Genomic DNA, 15,287 nt, shown 5'->3' on the forward strand with positions numbered 1-15,287 from the left:
AAAATGTTGAGTAAAAAAAAAAAAAGCCTTTACTTCGTGAAAACAAAATGCCATCCAAAAAAAAAACTAGCAGGGTTGGTCGCCAAAAAATCGCCAAGTTACCATAATCCGAAGATTAACCAGCATACCTGCAGATGTTATGTACATTAATTCTACCAGGTGTATGTGTGCTTTATGGAGTCTTCTACCAACAGGACGGGGTCCTATGCCACTACCACCTAGAAGCCAAGCTTTCCTGGATGACAATCTGCAGCGACATTGGATTGGATGAAGAGGATCCATTAAGTTCCCTCACCGTTCGCCGCCACCGTTCACTTACCCCCATGGACTTACCTCGTCTTTTGGGGAACTGTAAAAGATGAAGTGTATTGAAGTAAACCATGCACACTTGAGAATTTTGACCAGAAGATTACAGTATGTGCATTGTTTTCCATTGATACATTGAGTGCTGTAAATAATGATTCACCAAAATTATTCAGTTGGTATAAAATCGGTGATGTTTCAATGTAGAATGTTTCTGTTGAGATGAATGCCAAGCAAAAAGGCAGCTATAGAACCAAATTATGGCTAAATTATTTTTTCTTCAATATTAGACTAATTTATCTAGTGCCAAAGTGAAATTAAAAATCACTACTCACACCATATATTTTCTTATAAAAAAGTGTCAAATACACAAGCATGAAGCGTAAAAAAATAAAGGTTGCTGGTGGTATGGAGGTTCAGATTTTAGATTATTCCAGATGTTGGACATCTGTATTTCGGATTTTGTACTGTGGTTAAAAATTTGATTTGTTCAATGTATTATTTTAATTATTTGTCATTTTTCTTTTGAGTTTTTCATCAATATTTATTTTTGAAGTTAAAAGAGTTTCTTTAAAAACCTTTTTTCCTTGGTAGCATTTTAAAATTGTATATTGGGCTATAAGGAGAAGAAAGGTGTGTTATAATAGATGGAAAAATGTTAAATGTGTTTTAATAGATGGAAATTCAAATTGTTTGGTGATTGAAATAGGGTTCTCTTGGAGGGGATGAAATAGGTATTTTACCCATACAAGTTTACCAATGAGATTCTTCATGTATATGTCTTGTAGCAAGGATGTTTTAATTAGACTGATTTATATTTGTATGATTAGTACTCTGCTTAAAGCTCAAAGTCAACTAGTGCATCAAATGATACTTAAAAAAAAATAGAAAAAATTAAAATATGCATGTATATTAAAATTTTTTTAAAAGACAGTGTTATTGACTTAAGATGAGGTATGTTTATTCTAATTTTTAGGATTTTAAAGATGAAATATTTAATTTGCTTCTATATGTAAATAATCTTTTAAATGAGCTTAAGTCAAGTTTTAAATGAACTTGTTTTTGTTTTGAGATTTTGTTCTGGTTCACTATAAGTAAAAGTCTGTTTCATTTTTCAAACTCTTGCCACAAAATGTTAGAGTCCTGCATTATATTTGAAGAAATTAAATAATGAAAAATCTGCAAAAATGTATGTATATTTCTCGCATTTTGGTAAAACAACAGTACATAGAGCCATCGGATTTTGAATGACGTAATCCTACTGTGAATATGGGCATGTGGAAGCCCAATTTGAAATTTGTTTTATTATCAATTTCATATTTTGGAAAACTTTAACAAATTTTTATTAACAAACTCTCAAGGATTTCAAAGCGAGCAATGGCAACGTTGTACAGAAAAAAAAAAATTTTATCTCCAGCGCACGAGACTGTGTATCGGAAATTCTAAAGATATGCTCAATTTAAAACTATTTTGCGATATTGCTCTTGAATTGAATTTTATGGTTTAAGTGTAAAGAACGTGATTTTTAATAAATAAAGGTAACAGACAAAATGTAAAAAAAAAAGTTTTTTCGGACGTAATTTAAAATCTGAAACCTTTCAGATTTTTTCCTCTCAATTTTTTTTTTTTCTTGCATTGTTGTGTTCCCCATGATGTGTTTTCATTAAGGCAAAATATAGAGGAACTGTGCAACCTTACCACCAGGCACAACCTCGGAATTGTGCACCAGCTATGATCACGAATGCCTAAAAACAGCTGAAACTTTAATGTACCCTTCAACCTGATGAAAACAAAAGTAAGATTATGTTCCTAGCATTTAAAAATAAACCATTGTAGAAGTAACAGAAAGTAATCAGAAACAGAAAATACATGACCAAAAGAGAAATATTCTACAATCCCATTGATCTGAGTTATAAAAAATAAAATTGTCGCAATATCATGATCATTATCTAAAAATGAAAATAAGGGCTACCAAAATAAGATCATTATCTAACAACTAAATTTGATGTACACTGCACAAAAAAAAGAAAAAGAAAAAACAGTTCTATATCTCCCGTTCTACTGGGCCGACTGGCGAAATTCAGATTGCATTTTTCATGTCTCAAAAGCAGGACTTAGGATATGTATTAAATTTATACAGTCAAAAGTCGTTAATTCGGACACCCATAATCCGGACCTCAAAGCTACAAACTTTCTGCGCATGCGTCGCGTTCACGCATGCGCACAGGCGTTTACGAGAGCGCGTAAGACCCTTACGGCTGCGAATATGTTTGTGCGCATGCGCGTTTAATGTGTAACGGAGTTATACGCTAAGCTAAAGTTATCTAATTCAGTTAATGTTGCTGATTGCGTTGTTCCTTAATCTTCGAATTGGATCCGGCTTATTATTTTTTGCACTGTTAGAGCAATTTTATAAAAGTAAGCTTGAACTTTCGATTATGTCAAATAGAATTTCCGATATATATTTACTACAAAGCGAAAGTATGTTTTGAAATCCAAAAGCTGTTTATCAATTTCATGCTGTTGTGCGGCAGAGGGGGGGGCAGAAACGTCATTATTAGATTATGATAGATTAGAAAGATTATGTCAAATAGAATTTCCGATATATATTTACTAATATGTAATTTGTATCTACAAAGCGAAAGTATGTTTTGAAATCCGAAATCTGTTTATCAATTTCACGCGGCGGATTGGAAGTTGATCTGTCAGCACTATCCTTATCTTCAGGGCAGATGTTTTTATTTTATTTGGTTTATAATTCCGTACTAAGTGTAGTATTTCACCTGGATATACTCCGTCTTTGATATGATTTAAATCAAGTTCCTCGTCATTATAATTCGCTTCCGATAGTGAAGAAAGTGACCCAGAGGTTATTGAAAACGAAAACATTTCGATTGACAAATTAGTCGGTATTCTCAACACAGCAATTATAGGATTTGAACAGCGGAACTTTGTAACTAAACAAGAAATTATGTCTGTTTAATAGAATTAAAGAGAAAGTATTATCACATGAAACGAAGCAACTTACATTGAAGGAAATATTTAATAAAGTAAACAAATAAATATTAAGCTTTTTCTTTTTGTAAATTTTGATACCCTTTAGATCATAATTGTTCTTTATTTCATAAATTACGGTTTCATATTTTTAATTTTGTAATTTCTGTATGCCATCTTATGAGATTTAAACTGATGATCTATAATCCGGAAAAATCGATAATCCGGAATCACCGAAGTCCCGACGAGTCCGGATTAACGACTTTCGACTGTATATAGCATTCTTCGAATATAGGTATTTTGACACAAAATTGGACTTTTTCTGAAATAACATTTCAATTTTTTCCCATATTTCAATTGACTCAAATTACGCCAAACTACCAAGTTTTGTAAAAATCGTATGAGTAGTTTTTAAAAAATTTTAGCTCCTCAATGTTGATTGAATTTCGTATATAGTTATTAATCTCTCATTTTTTATTAAACTTATTTGATTCTTCCTTTCACATTTTGAAATTCAGGTTCATTTGAAATAAAATTCATCCATTTTTTATGATTTATTTTTAAAATTTGTATTTTTAAATAATTTTTATAAATTTTTCAAAAAATTTTTGAATTATAATCTATAAAAAGACATGTTCTAATCATACCTGCAAAATATTACAGTTTTTTATTCAAAATTTCCGAAGATCTACATGAATTTATATATTGGCACGTTTTGAAATTTGGCATATTTGTTGAAAGTGATCAAACATCAAATGTGGTTTTGACGCTTTTCTAAATTTATTTGGAAGTAGAAACAGTGTGACCTTTTTTTCTGCTCATGACAATGTAAAAATGTAGGAATGAGGTGCCTTTTTTTTTGCGCTCTGACATAATAGAAAGGAAAGGAAAATTGGTTGCCAGATATTAAGAAGTTTGGCAAGTGAATTATTCTTATCTCAAACTGAAAATTTCTGCCAAGATAAATTTTTGAATTTCTCCATAAATTTCGTGCCAAATTTTACAAAATTTAATTTCTAGGCATGATTTGAGTCGTAGAATCAAAATATGGAAAAAAATTGGTATGTTATTTCAGAAAATGTCGGATTTTGTGTCATCAGACATTTTCTGAAATAACGTACCAATTTTTTTCCATATTTTGATTCTACGACTATATATAAATTCTGTGAGTATATATAAATCTAATATATATCTTATTAATCCTATGTTAGAACAATACTCTATATAAATATAATATACATTCTAAGTCGCGCTTTCGAGACACGAAAAACCCAATTGGAATTTTGTCAATCAGCCCAGTAAAACGAATAGAACTGTCCCTGAACTTTTTTTTTTTTTTTTTTTTTCTTTCTTTGTGCAGTGTATATCTGATACTTCAGTTTAATTCCAGATATCTAGGCTGGCTTAAAAACATCTGATGCTCTTTACAGATTAACAGGTTTACAGGGCCGGTGCTATCCGTTTCGCTGCGGCGGGCAAAGAGGTAAAATGCTGCCTGTTTATAACAAAAATTAAAAGAGATACCCTAAACCTTTCCCATGCTTAATGGTAAAATAAAATGTGAGCAAAACATTGCTATCAATAATGTTGAAGTTTTTTTAGCAAAAATACTAATTTATGTTTTTGGCACTAAATTAAAATTAGGGTTGCACAGAAAAACAAAATGAGTCATTTCTAGTGTTTAATTATAAAATACAGATATTAAAAAAATACTAAAACAAATTATAAAACCACTAAATATTAAAAATTAATTACATATTAAAAATCCATTTAAACTGAGAGTTAAACTTAAAAGTGTTTTTTTCCTCACTTTTAATTCAGAGAATTTTTTTATAATTTCTTTAACATTAATTTCTTCAGCCAGTTCATATTCAATGGCTATTGTTGTCAAGCCGTTTAGCCGATCCTCGGTAGTTGTGGAGCATAAAAATTTTTTAATTAATTTTAATTTGGAGAAAGTCCTTTCTCCACTTGCCACACTTATTGGGAGAGTAAGCAATATCCTTAAAACTATACCGAGATTTAGAGCAAAATTCAGTTTCGATATGAATTTTAAAATCTCGATTGGACTTTCTTTTTTAGCAGAGCCAGAACTGCAACTATCTCATCTGCCATTTCCAGCGTGTTTATATCTGATGAACTCTCATCAGTTAACACTGTTTCTAGATCTTTATAGTACTTTAGTACAGTAAAGATCTAGAAACAGTCATCTTTAAATCACAAGTATTGTAGAAAAATTGGAAATAGTTGCTGTGGCTACTGATCAAATCAAACCTGTATTCAAGTGCATTGATAGCTTTATCTAATGTGAAAAAATAAAACTCTGCCTTATATGTCAAAGTAGGATTTTCTATCGGATCATCTTGTGCCTCATAGTCGAAATTAACATTCTTTCTTCGAACTCTATGACGTGACTGGGTGAGCTCAAAATTAGCTGGTATGTCAATTTTGTCTTCAAGTTCTCGAGCACCGCAAAGCATTTTATTAAAGGCTGTGTCTGATATAAGATCCTTGAAAGAATCTTTACAATTTTTCAAGAGCTCCACAGCAAATGGTAAATCATAGTCTTTTGTCTGCAAGAGCTTACTTATAGGATTGATACAATTTAAGATTTTGTACCAAATTACAATGCAGCATAAGAACTTAAATTGTTTAGCGCAACTTAATAGCCCAGAAGCCTCAACTCTTATACAGTTGTCAATCTCTGAATTATTACAAACAGCAAGTAAAGCTTCTAACTGATACCTTAGTAGTTTTAATGCATCTAATATTGTCTATTGAATTGATGCAATCTTTAGATTTTAGGGCTATGGAATTCAAATTTCTTTCCCAAACAGCATCTATTCGGCTTTACCAACGAGTATCACTTAGAGGTTTCAAAGTAAGTCCGTGAACATATTTTATTAATATGATCCATCAAAAAGTTGATGAGGGAAAAAATAGATATATTTTTTGGAATATATTAAAAAAATTGGCAGCTTGAAAGGATGCTTTTGTCATGTCATTAACTACCAAGTTTAATGAGTGGCTGCTACATGGGAGGTAAAATGCTCTTGGACTTAACGCATTTATTCTAGATTGTACTCCTGATTTATTGCCTCTCATGTTGGCCCCATTATCGAAAGCCTGTCCCCTCATATCCTGCAAATTCAATCCCAATGTTTCGAGTCTTTTAAGTATTAAAGTTGAAAGTTCATAGCCAGTCGATCTTTCAATCAGAGGGCCTAAAAAGCTTTCATTAATTTTAATGGAAACTTCCTTGGAATTGAATTTGTCAATGGATACATACCTTACTAAGATTGTCATTTGCTCGATCTTGCTGATATCAGGAGTACAATCTAGAATTATTGAATAATATTTAGCCTCTTTAATCTCACTAATTATATGATTTCACCTAAAAGAATAATTAATTTATTTTGAATTTCTTTTCTGAGATAGTGTACTTTAACTTCCTCTTTTTTAAGCACTCTGTGAAGATGCTGTTCCGTTACTGGATCAAACTGAGCAAGTAATTAAATAATTTGTAAAAAATTGCCGTTACCAAAATCGTAAAGTTTGTCACTTGTAACTCGGAGGGCTAAACAATTTTGAGCAAGCATTTTTATTGTTGCAACAATTCGTAGAAGCATCTCATAGCAGTGATTTATTTCTGCGATAATGAGTCTTTGTGAGTGACTGTCAGTCGTTTTAGAGTACTGCATTCTTTGACTTAATTCAGTCCAAGACTTTTGATATGTTTTTGAGAGGTTTCATGTTCAAGTCTCAGCGAGGTGCTTCTAATCTTTAAAACTTCCAATAGAAAGGGAACTTAAAATAGAACCAAAAATTTTGTGGCAAAAGCAATAAACACAGTCTTTTGTAGTTGAATAAACTAACCAGTTATGCATGACTTTTTCACATATCACAAATAATGAAGAGTGCTAAATCTTCGACCATTATCATTATGCGGAAAACTAAATTCCTTTAATGGTTGAGATAGTCCTTCTTAGTAGTCCTTCTTAGTATAGTAGGTAACTTAACAGACTTCCAGACTGTTTTTGAATTTAAACTTGCTTTTTTGACTCTTTTTCTTTTATACTAATAATCTTTTACGTCCATCAGACATTCCAAAAACAATTAAAAGTAAGAAAATGTTTCGATAAAAAAACATTGTGTTTTATTTAAATGAAACAGAGGCGTTTTTGAGTATTTTTTTTAATGTTATAAGGTGATATTTTGTTGGTTTTGCTTAAGGTAAAATATAAAAAAAAAACACTTTATAATCCATGACTGTCGTTTCAGTTTTTATCAAACCTTCATAAGAGCTTCAAGGTTTGATTAAAACCTAAGTGTCAGCAATGGACTAGAAACTATATTTTTAACACTGTACCCTAAACAAAACCAACAAATTTATCAAACTTATCCAAATTTAAATTTGAAAAGCAAATTATATTCTATTTTTAAGCAGTAAAAATATTTCGCAAACAATTTTAGAGAGACCTTGGTTTATACCAATGGATTAATGGTATTGGAAGTTTTTCAAAAACCATTTTAATAAGAATTTTTAAAAATATAGAACCGACTTTAAAAAAAAAGCACTAAAAAGTATAAAATTATTTTTAACCAACTTCACTGAAGTAATGTAAAGTAAATCCATATATTTTTTAAATTGGGTGCCTTATGTTTTTTTTGGGGGGGAAAGTAAACCTTACTTAATTGGAAAACTTTAATTTTTCCCCACCCCTTAATATTAGTGTGATGCTAGCTTAGTGGTAAAGCTGACGGTAATACTTGGTTAGTGAAATGGAAAATTCAAGTCAACATCAACAAGATGCAAGCCATACTTTACACCAGAAAGCAAAAGTTCAAGAAAAACCTACTGTTTTATAGAAACTCGATTCGCTGGGCCAAGCAAGTTCCTTACCTTGGGGTGATCCTCAGTAAAACTTTGTCATGGAACCCACACATAACAGAAATTATTAAGAAGTTTCGAGCACGTAAAGCTAGACTCTTCCCCTTAATTGCTCGAAACAGTGTTTTATCCATAGATAACAAGTTACTCATTTATAAATCCATTTTACTATACTATGCATGCCCTGTATGGGCCTATTCATGTAATCGATACAGAGGCAAACTGCAAATTGCACAAAATTCTACTCTGAGGCAAATTACTAATGCACCCTGGTACATACGCAATAACAGAATACATCAGGAACTGGGTGTTTGCCCCCTCAAATCATTTTACTATAGAATTGCTAAGAGATTTCATAATAGGCAGCTTATGATCAACAACCCAGCCATCAAAATAGCTACATATGATCAGTATGACTTAGATAACAAAAACAGACCACTGGCCATTCTCAATGAATGGATTATGTAATTCTCCATCATTTTTATAAGCATAGTATAGTAATGCACTCCATTTATTCTGTATAATATTATTTATTGTGTATTTTAATATGAATTCTACTTCTGTATTGCATATTTAATTCCATATAAAAATTGTTTGCCTTACCAACATCCTCTCTGTCTTGCTCCTCTGATCAAGGTCACTTGTAATACTTTTGCACTTGCTTACATTTAACTTCTAATCCACTTGCCTTTCAGCATACCGTCACCAGCTCAATAGCTTTCTGATCTTTACAGCTACACATAAAAATTTATAATTAATTAAAAAATATATATATATAAAAAATAATTGTATATTTTGAAGCATACCTATTAAAACATGCTTATAACTTCTAGTTATTTACATGCAAAAAAACAAACAAACAAAAAAAAAAAACTTACATCTCTTTAATGAGGGTACCTGAAATTATTTGAACTTCTTAAACGTTCTACAAGGGGTAGGGCCTTCGGCCCAGGTACTCTGGTGTACCAAAGCACTGCTCCACTGAGTCCCTTAATATTAACTCTAAATGTGAAGTGGGTAGTTTTTTAAAAGTTTTAGTTTTGCATTTTATTTGGATCCCCAGTGGCTGTATTCACATAAAATTTTAATTATTTTCGGAAACTTTTATTTTTTATCACCTCCTAAATATTACCCCCAAAATTAGGGGATGGCATTTTAAACCACATTTTTAACAATGGTACCAATCCGGTAAGATACCCTATCAAACAAAAAAAAATTCATTCAAATCGGTTGAGATATGCTGAAGTAATCGCCGGACAAACATAAAAAGAAAAAAAAAAAAAAAAAAAACATTGATCTAATTGATAACCTCCTCCTTTTTTGAAGTCTGTTAAAAATACACAAAAAAGGCTCGTTTAAAAAGAAACATCCTGTAGGAGCTATTTAAATATTTCTTGAGAAAAAGTGGATATTTTTTAATTATTCTACTCACCTTACTTAAACACGAGTTTAGAAAAGGCGAGTAAAAACACAAGTTTAAAACACGAGTTTAAAAAAGGCTCAGTAAATAGTAATTGTATTATAATGCACTCTACTTCACTAGCAACCAATCTGCAAGACAATTATTCCATAAATAAATTGATAGAATTGCCTTTGGAAAGTACTGTCTAATGCAGCGGTATGCCTGTATAAAACACATAAGTATCCAAGTATCCTTTTATATTCACAGTTAAAAGCATGTGAAAGCTTGTCAGGACTGATTTTTCATGCCCGCCCGTGTTTTCATACATGTTTTAACAAATTAAGACACACGGTAAAAAATTCTGCTACTGCATTTTGTATGTGTGTCCATTTATTTAAATTATAATAAAAAGAGTGATTTTGTTTATGTTTTAAGCTATTTTTAAGTGGGAATTTATTAGGCTTATGAGCAGTTTCCTTGAATTTGAAATATTTTGACATTTAAAATACTTAAAAGTTCGTAAACATATATTATTAATATTTATATATTATATATTAATAATATAATTATATATATATTAATAATATATTTTTTTAAAATTCAACATATTAATTTTTCATAAGATTTAAATGAATCTTTGTTTATTTTCTTCGTAAACTAGTTAATTTTACAGCCAATTGCCAGGGCAGGGGCCTGGCTTGCCCACCACTAGCGCCTGCCCTGAGGTTTATCTGGCTCATTTTCACTTAAAATTTGTATTATAGCACTTTCAGGTATTGCATGGTACAGTATGTTGTAGATGGTATCACCATCAGAGCAGGGTTAGAACTAAGCTCTGTTGCTGCCTAATGAAATCTTAATGGCTCCAAAATTCTATGACTTAATCCTCTCTAAATTAAAAAATTACTAGACAAAATTTATTTTTCAACAAATTAAGAATTAAAGACAAATATTTCATAATTTCTTATTTAATATTTTAATCTGTTGAATTTAAGGAAATGATTAAATTTCTTCCATTAGCATTCTGAAAACATTTATTAGGAAAAATAAATAAATTAAACTCTATATGCAGTTTAGACCCATTATATTTGGTTTATGCTGACACTGATCATGAAGATCTGCTCACAAAGAGGCATTTCTTTTCACATTAAATGTTGTATATGGTGAATCACTGATTTGTAGAATGCTTGCGATGAAATGTCACAGAATTATGAATGCTGTTGAAGTCTGGCATGCTAAAAATCTATATCCAAACATCATGGAACTTGTGTTAGTTTTAAAGAAAGATATTGAGGAAGGAATTAAGGTTAAATATTCTTTTTAAAATGTGAATTATAAGGAATATAAAACTGGATAAATAATGATGCACTACAATGAAAAAGTTTGTTAAAGAAATAGTTTTTCATCTGTATTTACTAGGTTGTGTTATGTGATGCATTTACTGAAAGAGAAATATTTTGCAGTTTAATTATTAAATTGTTTGCTAGAATATGTGTTTATGAAATATTATATGTGTATTGCACATCATTATTCTGCAACATGCTAAGTTTAAAAAATGAGAAATAAAAGATTTGAAAGGTATTAATAAACAGCCATTTTGCTCATTAGCTGTTTTGCTCCATTTTTACAAAGATGCCAATTGAAATTTCAAAATTATGTTAAAAAAAATCTTTTTGTGTTTGTTTTACCTGTATAAAACCATCTGTGATTAACTCATTTAATTAGTGGTTCAAATAGTCCATATGCTCATTTTTGGCACATAAAAGTCTGATTATTTTAGTTTAACAGTTGACTCTCAAATATCTTCCCCCCCCCCTCCTTGATGATGAACAGACTCTTGAATGTTTTTTTTTTTTTTTTTTTTTTTAACTTTCCTTGATCTGAAATTTTATGAAGAATTATCATTATCAAAATCAAGTGCTAGAGTAATTGCATTTTTTTTAATACTCTTTTCAGAATGCTGGAATTAGTCTAATCACATCATTGCTAACATGTGTAAAGGAAATACTGTGTGCAGCTCATCAGTTAAATTTTTAGACTGAAAGCTGTTTGCTGTCATGAAGGAGATTATTTTTTCTTCACTGTGCAAATGTTCTGTACTTTTTCTTTCAGCTTCAGCCAAACAGTGGATAATTATTAAAAGCTGTACTGGTAATGAAAACATCTTGAAATGTCTTTTCAGTATCAATTGAATGGAACATATTATAGCAACAGCAATAATTTTGATGTGTAGCTGAAAACTGGTCATGGAAATGTAAGAAGAGGACTGGAATTAATTTTTGTGCTGAATTTTGGGGATGAGATTTTGCAAAATTTTCACAGAGTAAGCTAGCCCCTTCAGAATGAATGTGTGAGCTTAGGAACATATTCAAATTGTTTTTAACTTCCTAGCTGGCAAACTGCACTTCATGAGATGAATTGAAAAAATATGAAGAAAAGGCAAATAAAATTAGATTATAAGCTAGTCCTACAGGAATTATCATTCACATCTGATATTTTTTTCATTTTTTTAAAATTTTATTCTTATTTTAAATGATTTTCTTTCTCCCATTTTAAAACATTTTCCTGCACAATTATTCATAGTTTTTGGTGTTATAGGTAAAGTATTTCATTAGAATTTGATATTTCTGTTTTTAAAGGATAAGTGTAAGACTCTTCTGTAAAATTTTCATAACTTACCACTGGCAGCAACTAACCCAAAGATTTTCCAAATGATCACTAAAATATTGCAAATGAATCTTACCAAATTTCTTTCCGTATACTTCTGAAAATATATTTATTAATTGCAAGTTTTTTTTTTTTTTTTTTTTTTTAGGTTACTGATCCTACTCTTGTTGATTTAATCCGTAGAAAAGTAAGGTTAAATCAACCTTATGCTGGAGTTTTCATGAAAAAATTTGAAAGGTATAGTAGCATGTTAATATTTTACCTTAAATCTTTTATATTATTTTATTTACTATTATTTATAAAATACCTGAATGTGACTATTCATCCAATCCATTAAAGCAAAGCTAAATCTATTCCATAAACTGTACTGAAGCCCTTGTGTGTTGTGCCTAAATAAATTAATTCAATCCAGTACAAAATTATTTTAAAAAGCTTCTTGAAGTCCTCCTCTCTTCTAGTTCAGCAGCTGATTACTTCATTTGATACTTTTAAGTAATTAAATATTTTTATTAGAGTAGAAATTTTCATTTGAAATCTTGTATAGTATGTAAATATGCTAACTGGGATAACTAATCTTTTCTATATTATAATATTGTAAGTTTTGCTTATTTCCTAAATGTATTAAATATGATATTTTTTTTACATTCTGTCACTTGAATTTCTGAGAGTTCAATTCTTAAAGTGGTAGGTCTATTGCAACTCTTAAGCTTAAAACTGTTTTGGGTATTAAACAAATAATCTGAATTTCTTTTAGTACTTTTGTGCTATATTGCCATTGCATGCATGCAGTCATTATCATTACTTCAGTCAGCAGTTAATTTATACATTTCTAAATTCTTCATATGCTATTTAATGGATAATAGTTATTCAACTCAAAATGAAAAACTGAAGTGTTTCCAGGAATGGCAGCCTGGATTGTTATAGTCATTTTACAACACAAGTGCAATTTGTTTAAATGCCCATGATAAAATTGTTACCCTATTTATAATCACTTATATTTATTGTAGTAGTGGTTTTATTTTAATGAAAAGTTACATTTGATGCTGCTGATGAAATTTTTATAATCATTTGCTTAGAATGTTGAGTACCTTGTAAAGAAACAAGTATGACTTTGCTTAGAATGTTGAGTACCTTGTAAAGAAACATGCATGACTTTTTTGTGAAAATAATCTCTAAAGTTTAAAATATTTCCACTAACTTCATTTTTTCTTTATTCTTGCATCACGTTTATTAACCTTTATATCTTTTTAGGTAGTAATATCCTCTCTTGTCCTTGAGGGATCAGAGGTACACTGTTTATTTTAAATAAGATTTTTCTAAATTTCCTCAAACCTGAATCTAAAATAATTTTGCAAACTACTTGAAAAGATATAAAGGTTAATATCTTTTTAGATAGTCATATGGTGATTTTATCTTTATGTACTGTATTAGTTTCTTAAGCTATTGTATATGTTTTTTTACGTAGAGGTGTAAGATTATAGTTTGCATAATATAGCTATATTTAGTATAGCTTCATAACTACGCACATAGCCAAGCTCATAGCTGCCGATTCTTCCAGTTTTTCATCATATCTCCTGGTCTCCTTGTAGATTACCAAATCTGCCAGTTTTTTAATTTTACACTTTACTTACAAAAGTGTTTTTCAGTAATAAATGAAAGTTATTGATTTGATGAAATTTAAATTGTGAAATAATCATTTTCACACTCTTAATGATTTTCAGCATAATTTTTTTGCATTAAATTTTATTTGATCTGAATTGTGTTTATTAATAGTACACTTGTAAAAATTTTTATTAAAATTCAACAAAAGTTTAATCCATAAATATTATTATTTAATTTAGTTTAACACCACTTTATAATACTTTTTAAATTTATCCCTGCAATAGCATGTGCAGTTAACCATCATCAAATGTGATTTTGCATATGCATGTATTCTTGTTTCCACTTAATTTTAAAAATGCCTGAATCCCATTTATATGCAGTTCAGTGTTCATTCATCAACACTGCATGTTTATTAACTTCAGCTTTGGCTAGAATTTGTGAACTGTTTTAAAGGGATTCTGCCAATTGAAAATGAAGCCAAAGGCATCAATTATGCAAATATAATTAGTGGTAAAGGATTTTTAGATATGAAAAAAGTCAAAGAATAAATCAAATTATGAATGAAGAACTGGATGATCTAATATCTTTAATTTACAAGAGGTTAAGAAAAATGTTGAAAAAAAAGGCATAGGAACTGTCTGATTTTACAGTGGAGATTGACTCGAATGAAAGCAGAGGGCACTAAAGTGAGAGGCATTGAAAAATTATGGCCTCCTTTCTTCAAAACGTCATCAACCATTGTGTCAGGCAAAAATCAGCAGTTTTTTTGCCTAAGTAATTTTATCGCTATTAAACACTAATAAAAGTCCTTTCAACTAACATATGTTTTGTTCTTTCTTTTTGATTGTAATTACACTTAGATTTCTTTAAATTATGTAGACTTTCTTAATATGAATTAAACCTACAAGATTTTCCCCATAGAAAATTAATTTTGTGGAACATAATTTTTCAATATGCGCATGCGCAACGTAACTCTTCTGTTTGACAAGGATTTACTGTACATTAGTTATTAATTTTATTTTGACTGTGTTTAAAAGGACTTAAAGCTCTCCTTCCTTATTCAGGTTTTTCTCAATATAAAAGTAGAAGAAAATTACTAAATAAAAATAGCCAGCAAACATAAAATTTTAAATATTTGATTTAAATATTAATGTATTTTATGTCATAATCATATAAATAGTTGAATAATGTGAACCATACATTATAAGGTGACTTTTAATTCAATTTAGAATACTCTTAAATAGTTACTGCCATGTAAACCTGATCAAAGACCCTGGTTTTTTGCATGCTTTGCATGTTTCATAATTTAAGATTAGCAACTATGCAAGCTTGTTAAATTCCACTTCACTTCATTTAGCAGTATGCTTGTTTTACTTAGTCTTCATTTATGTACAGTTGCTGTAGATTTGTTTAAATCAGTTCCATAAA

At 30.0% G+C, this 15,287-nt stretch overlaps 1 protein-coding gene across 2 annotated transcripts in view; it reads left to right on the top strand.

Annotated features, from left to right (window-relative positions):
• Positions 1–15,287, top strand: part of Lon (lon protease homolog, mitochondrial) — a 105,590-nt gene that overhangs the window by 4,555 nt on the left and 85,748 nt on the right. For both annotated transcript variants that reach the window (XM_085815185.1, XM_085815186.1), the window contains exon 2: positions 12,406–12,494. In XM_085815185.1, the coding sequence (XP_085671311.1) occupies positions 12,406–12,494 (89 nt within the window). The remainder of the gene's footprint in view (positions 1–12,405; positions 12,495–15,287) is intronic.

This window comes from Stegodyphus dumicola, chromosome 4 (assembly GCF_044657685.1).
Source record: "Stegodyphus dumicola isolate Sdum_Otavi_A_Nest chromosome 4, ASM4465768v1".
NCBI classification, from domain to species: domain Eukaryota; kingdom Metazoa; phylum Arthropoda; class Arachnida; order Araneae; family Eresidae; genus Stegodyphus; species Stegodyphus dumicola.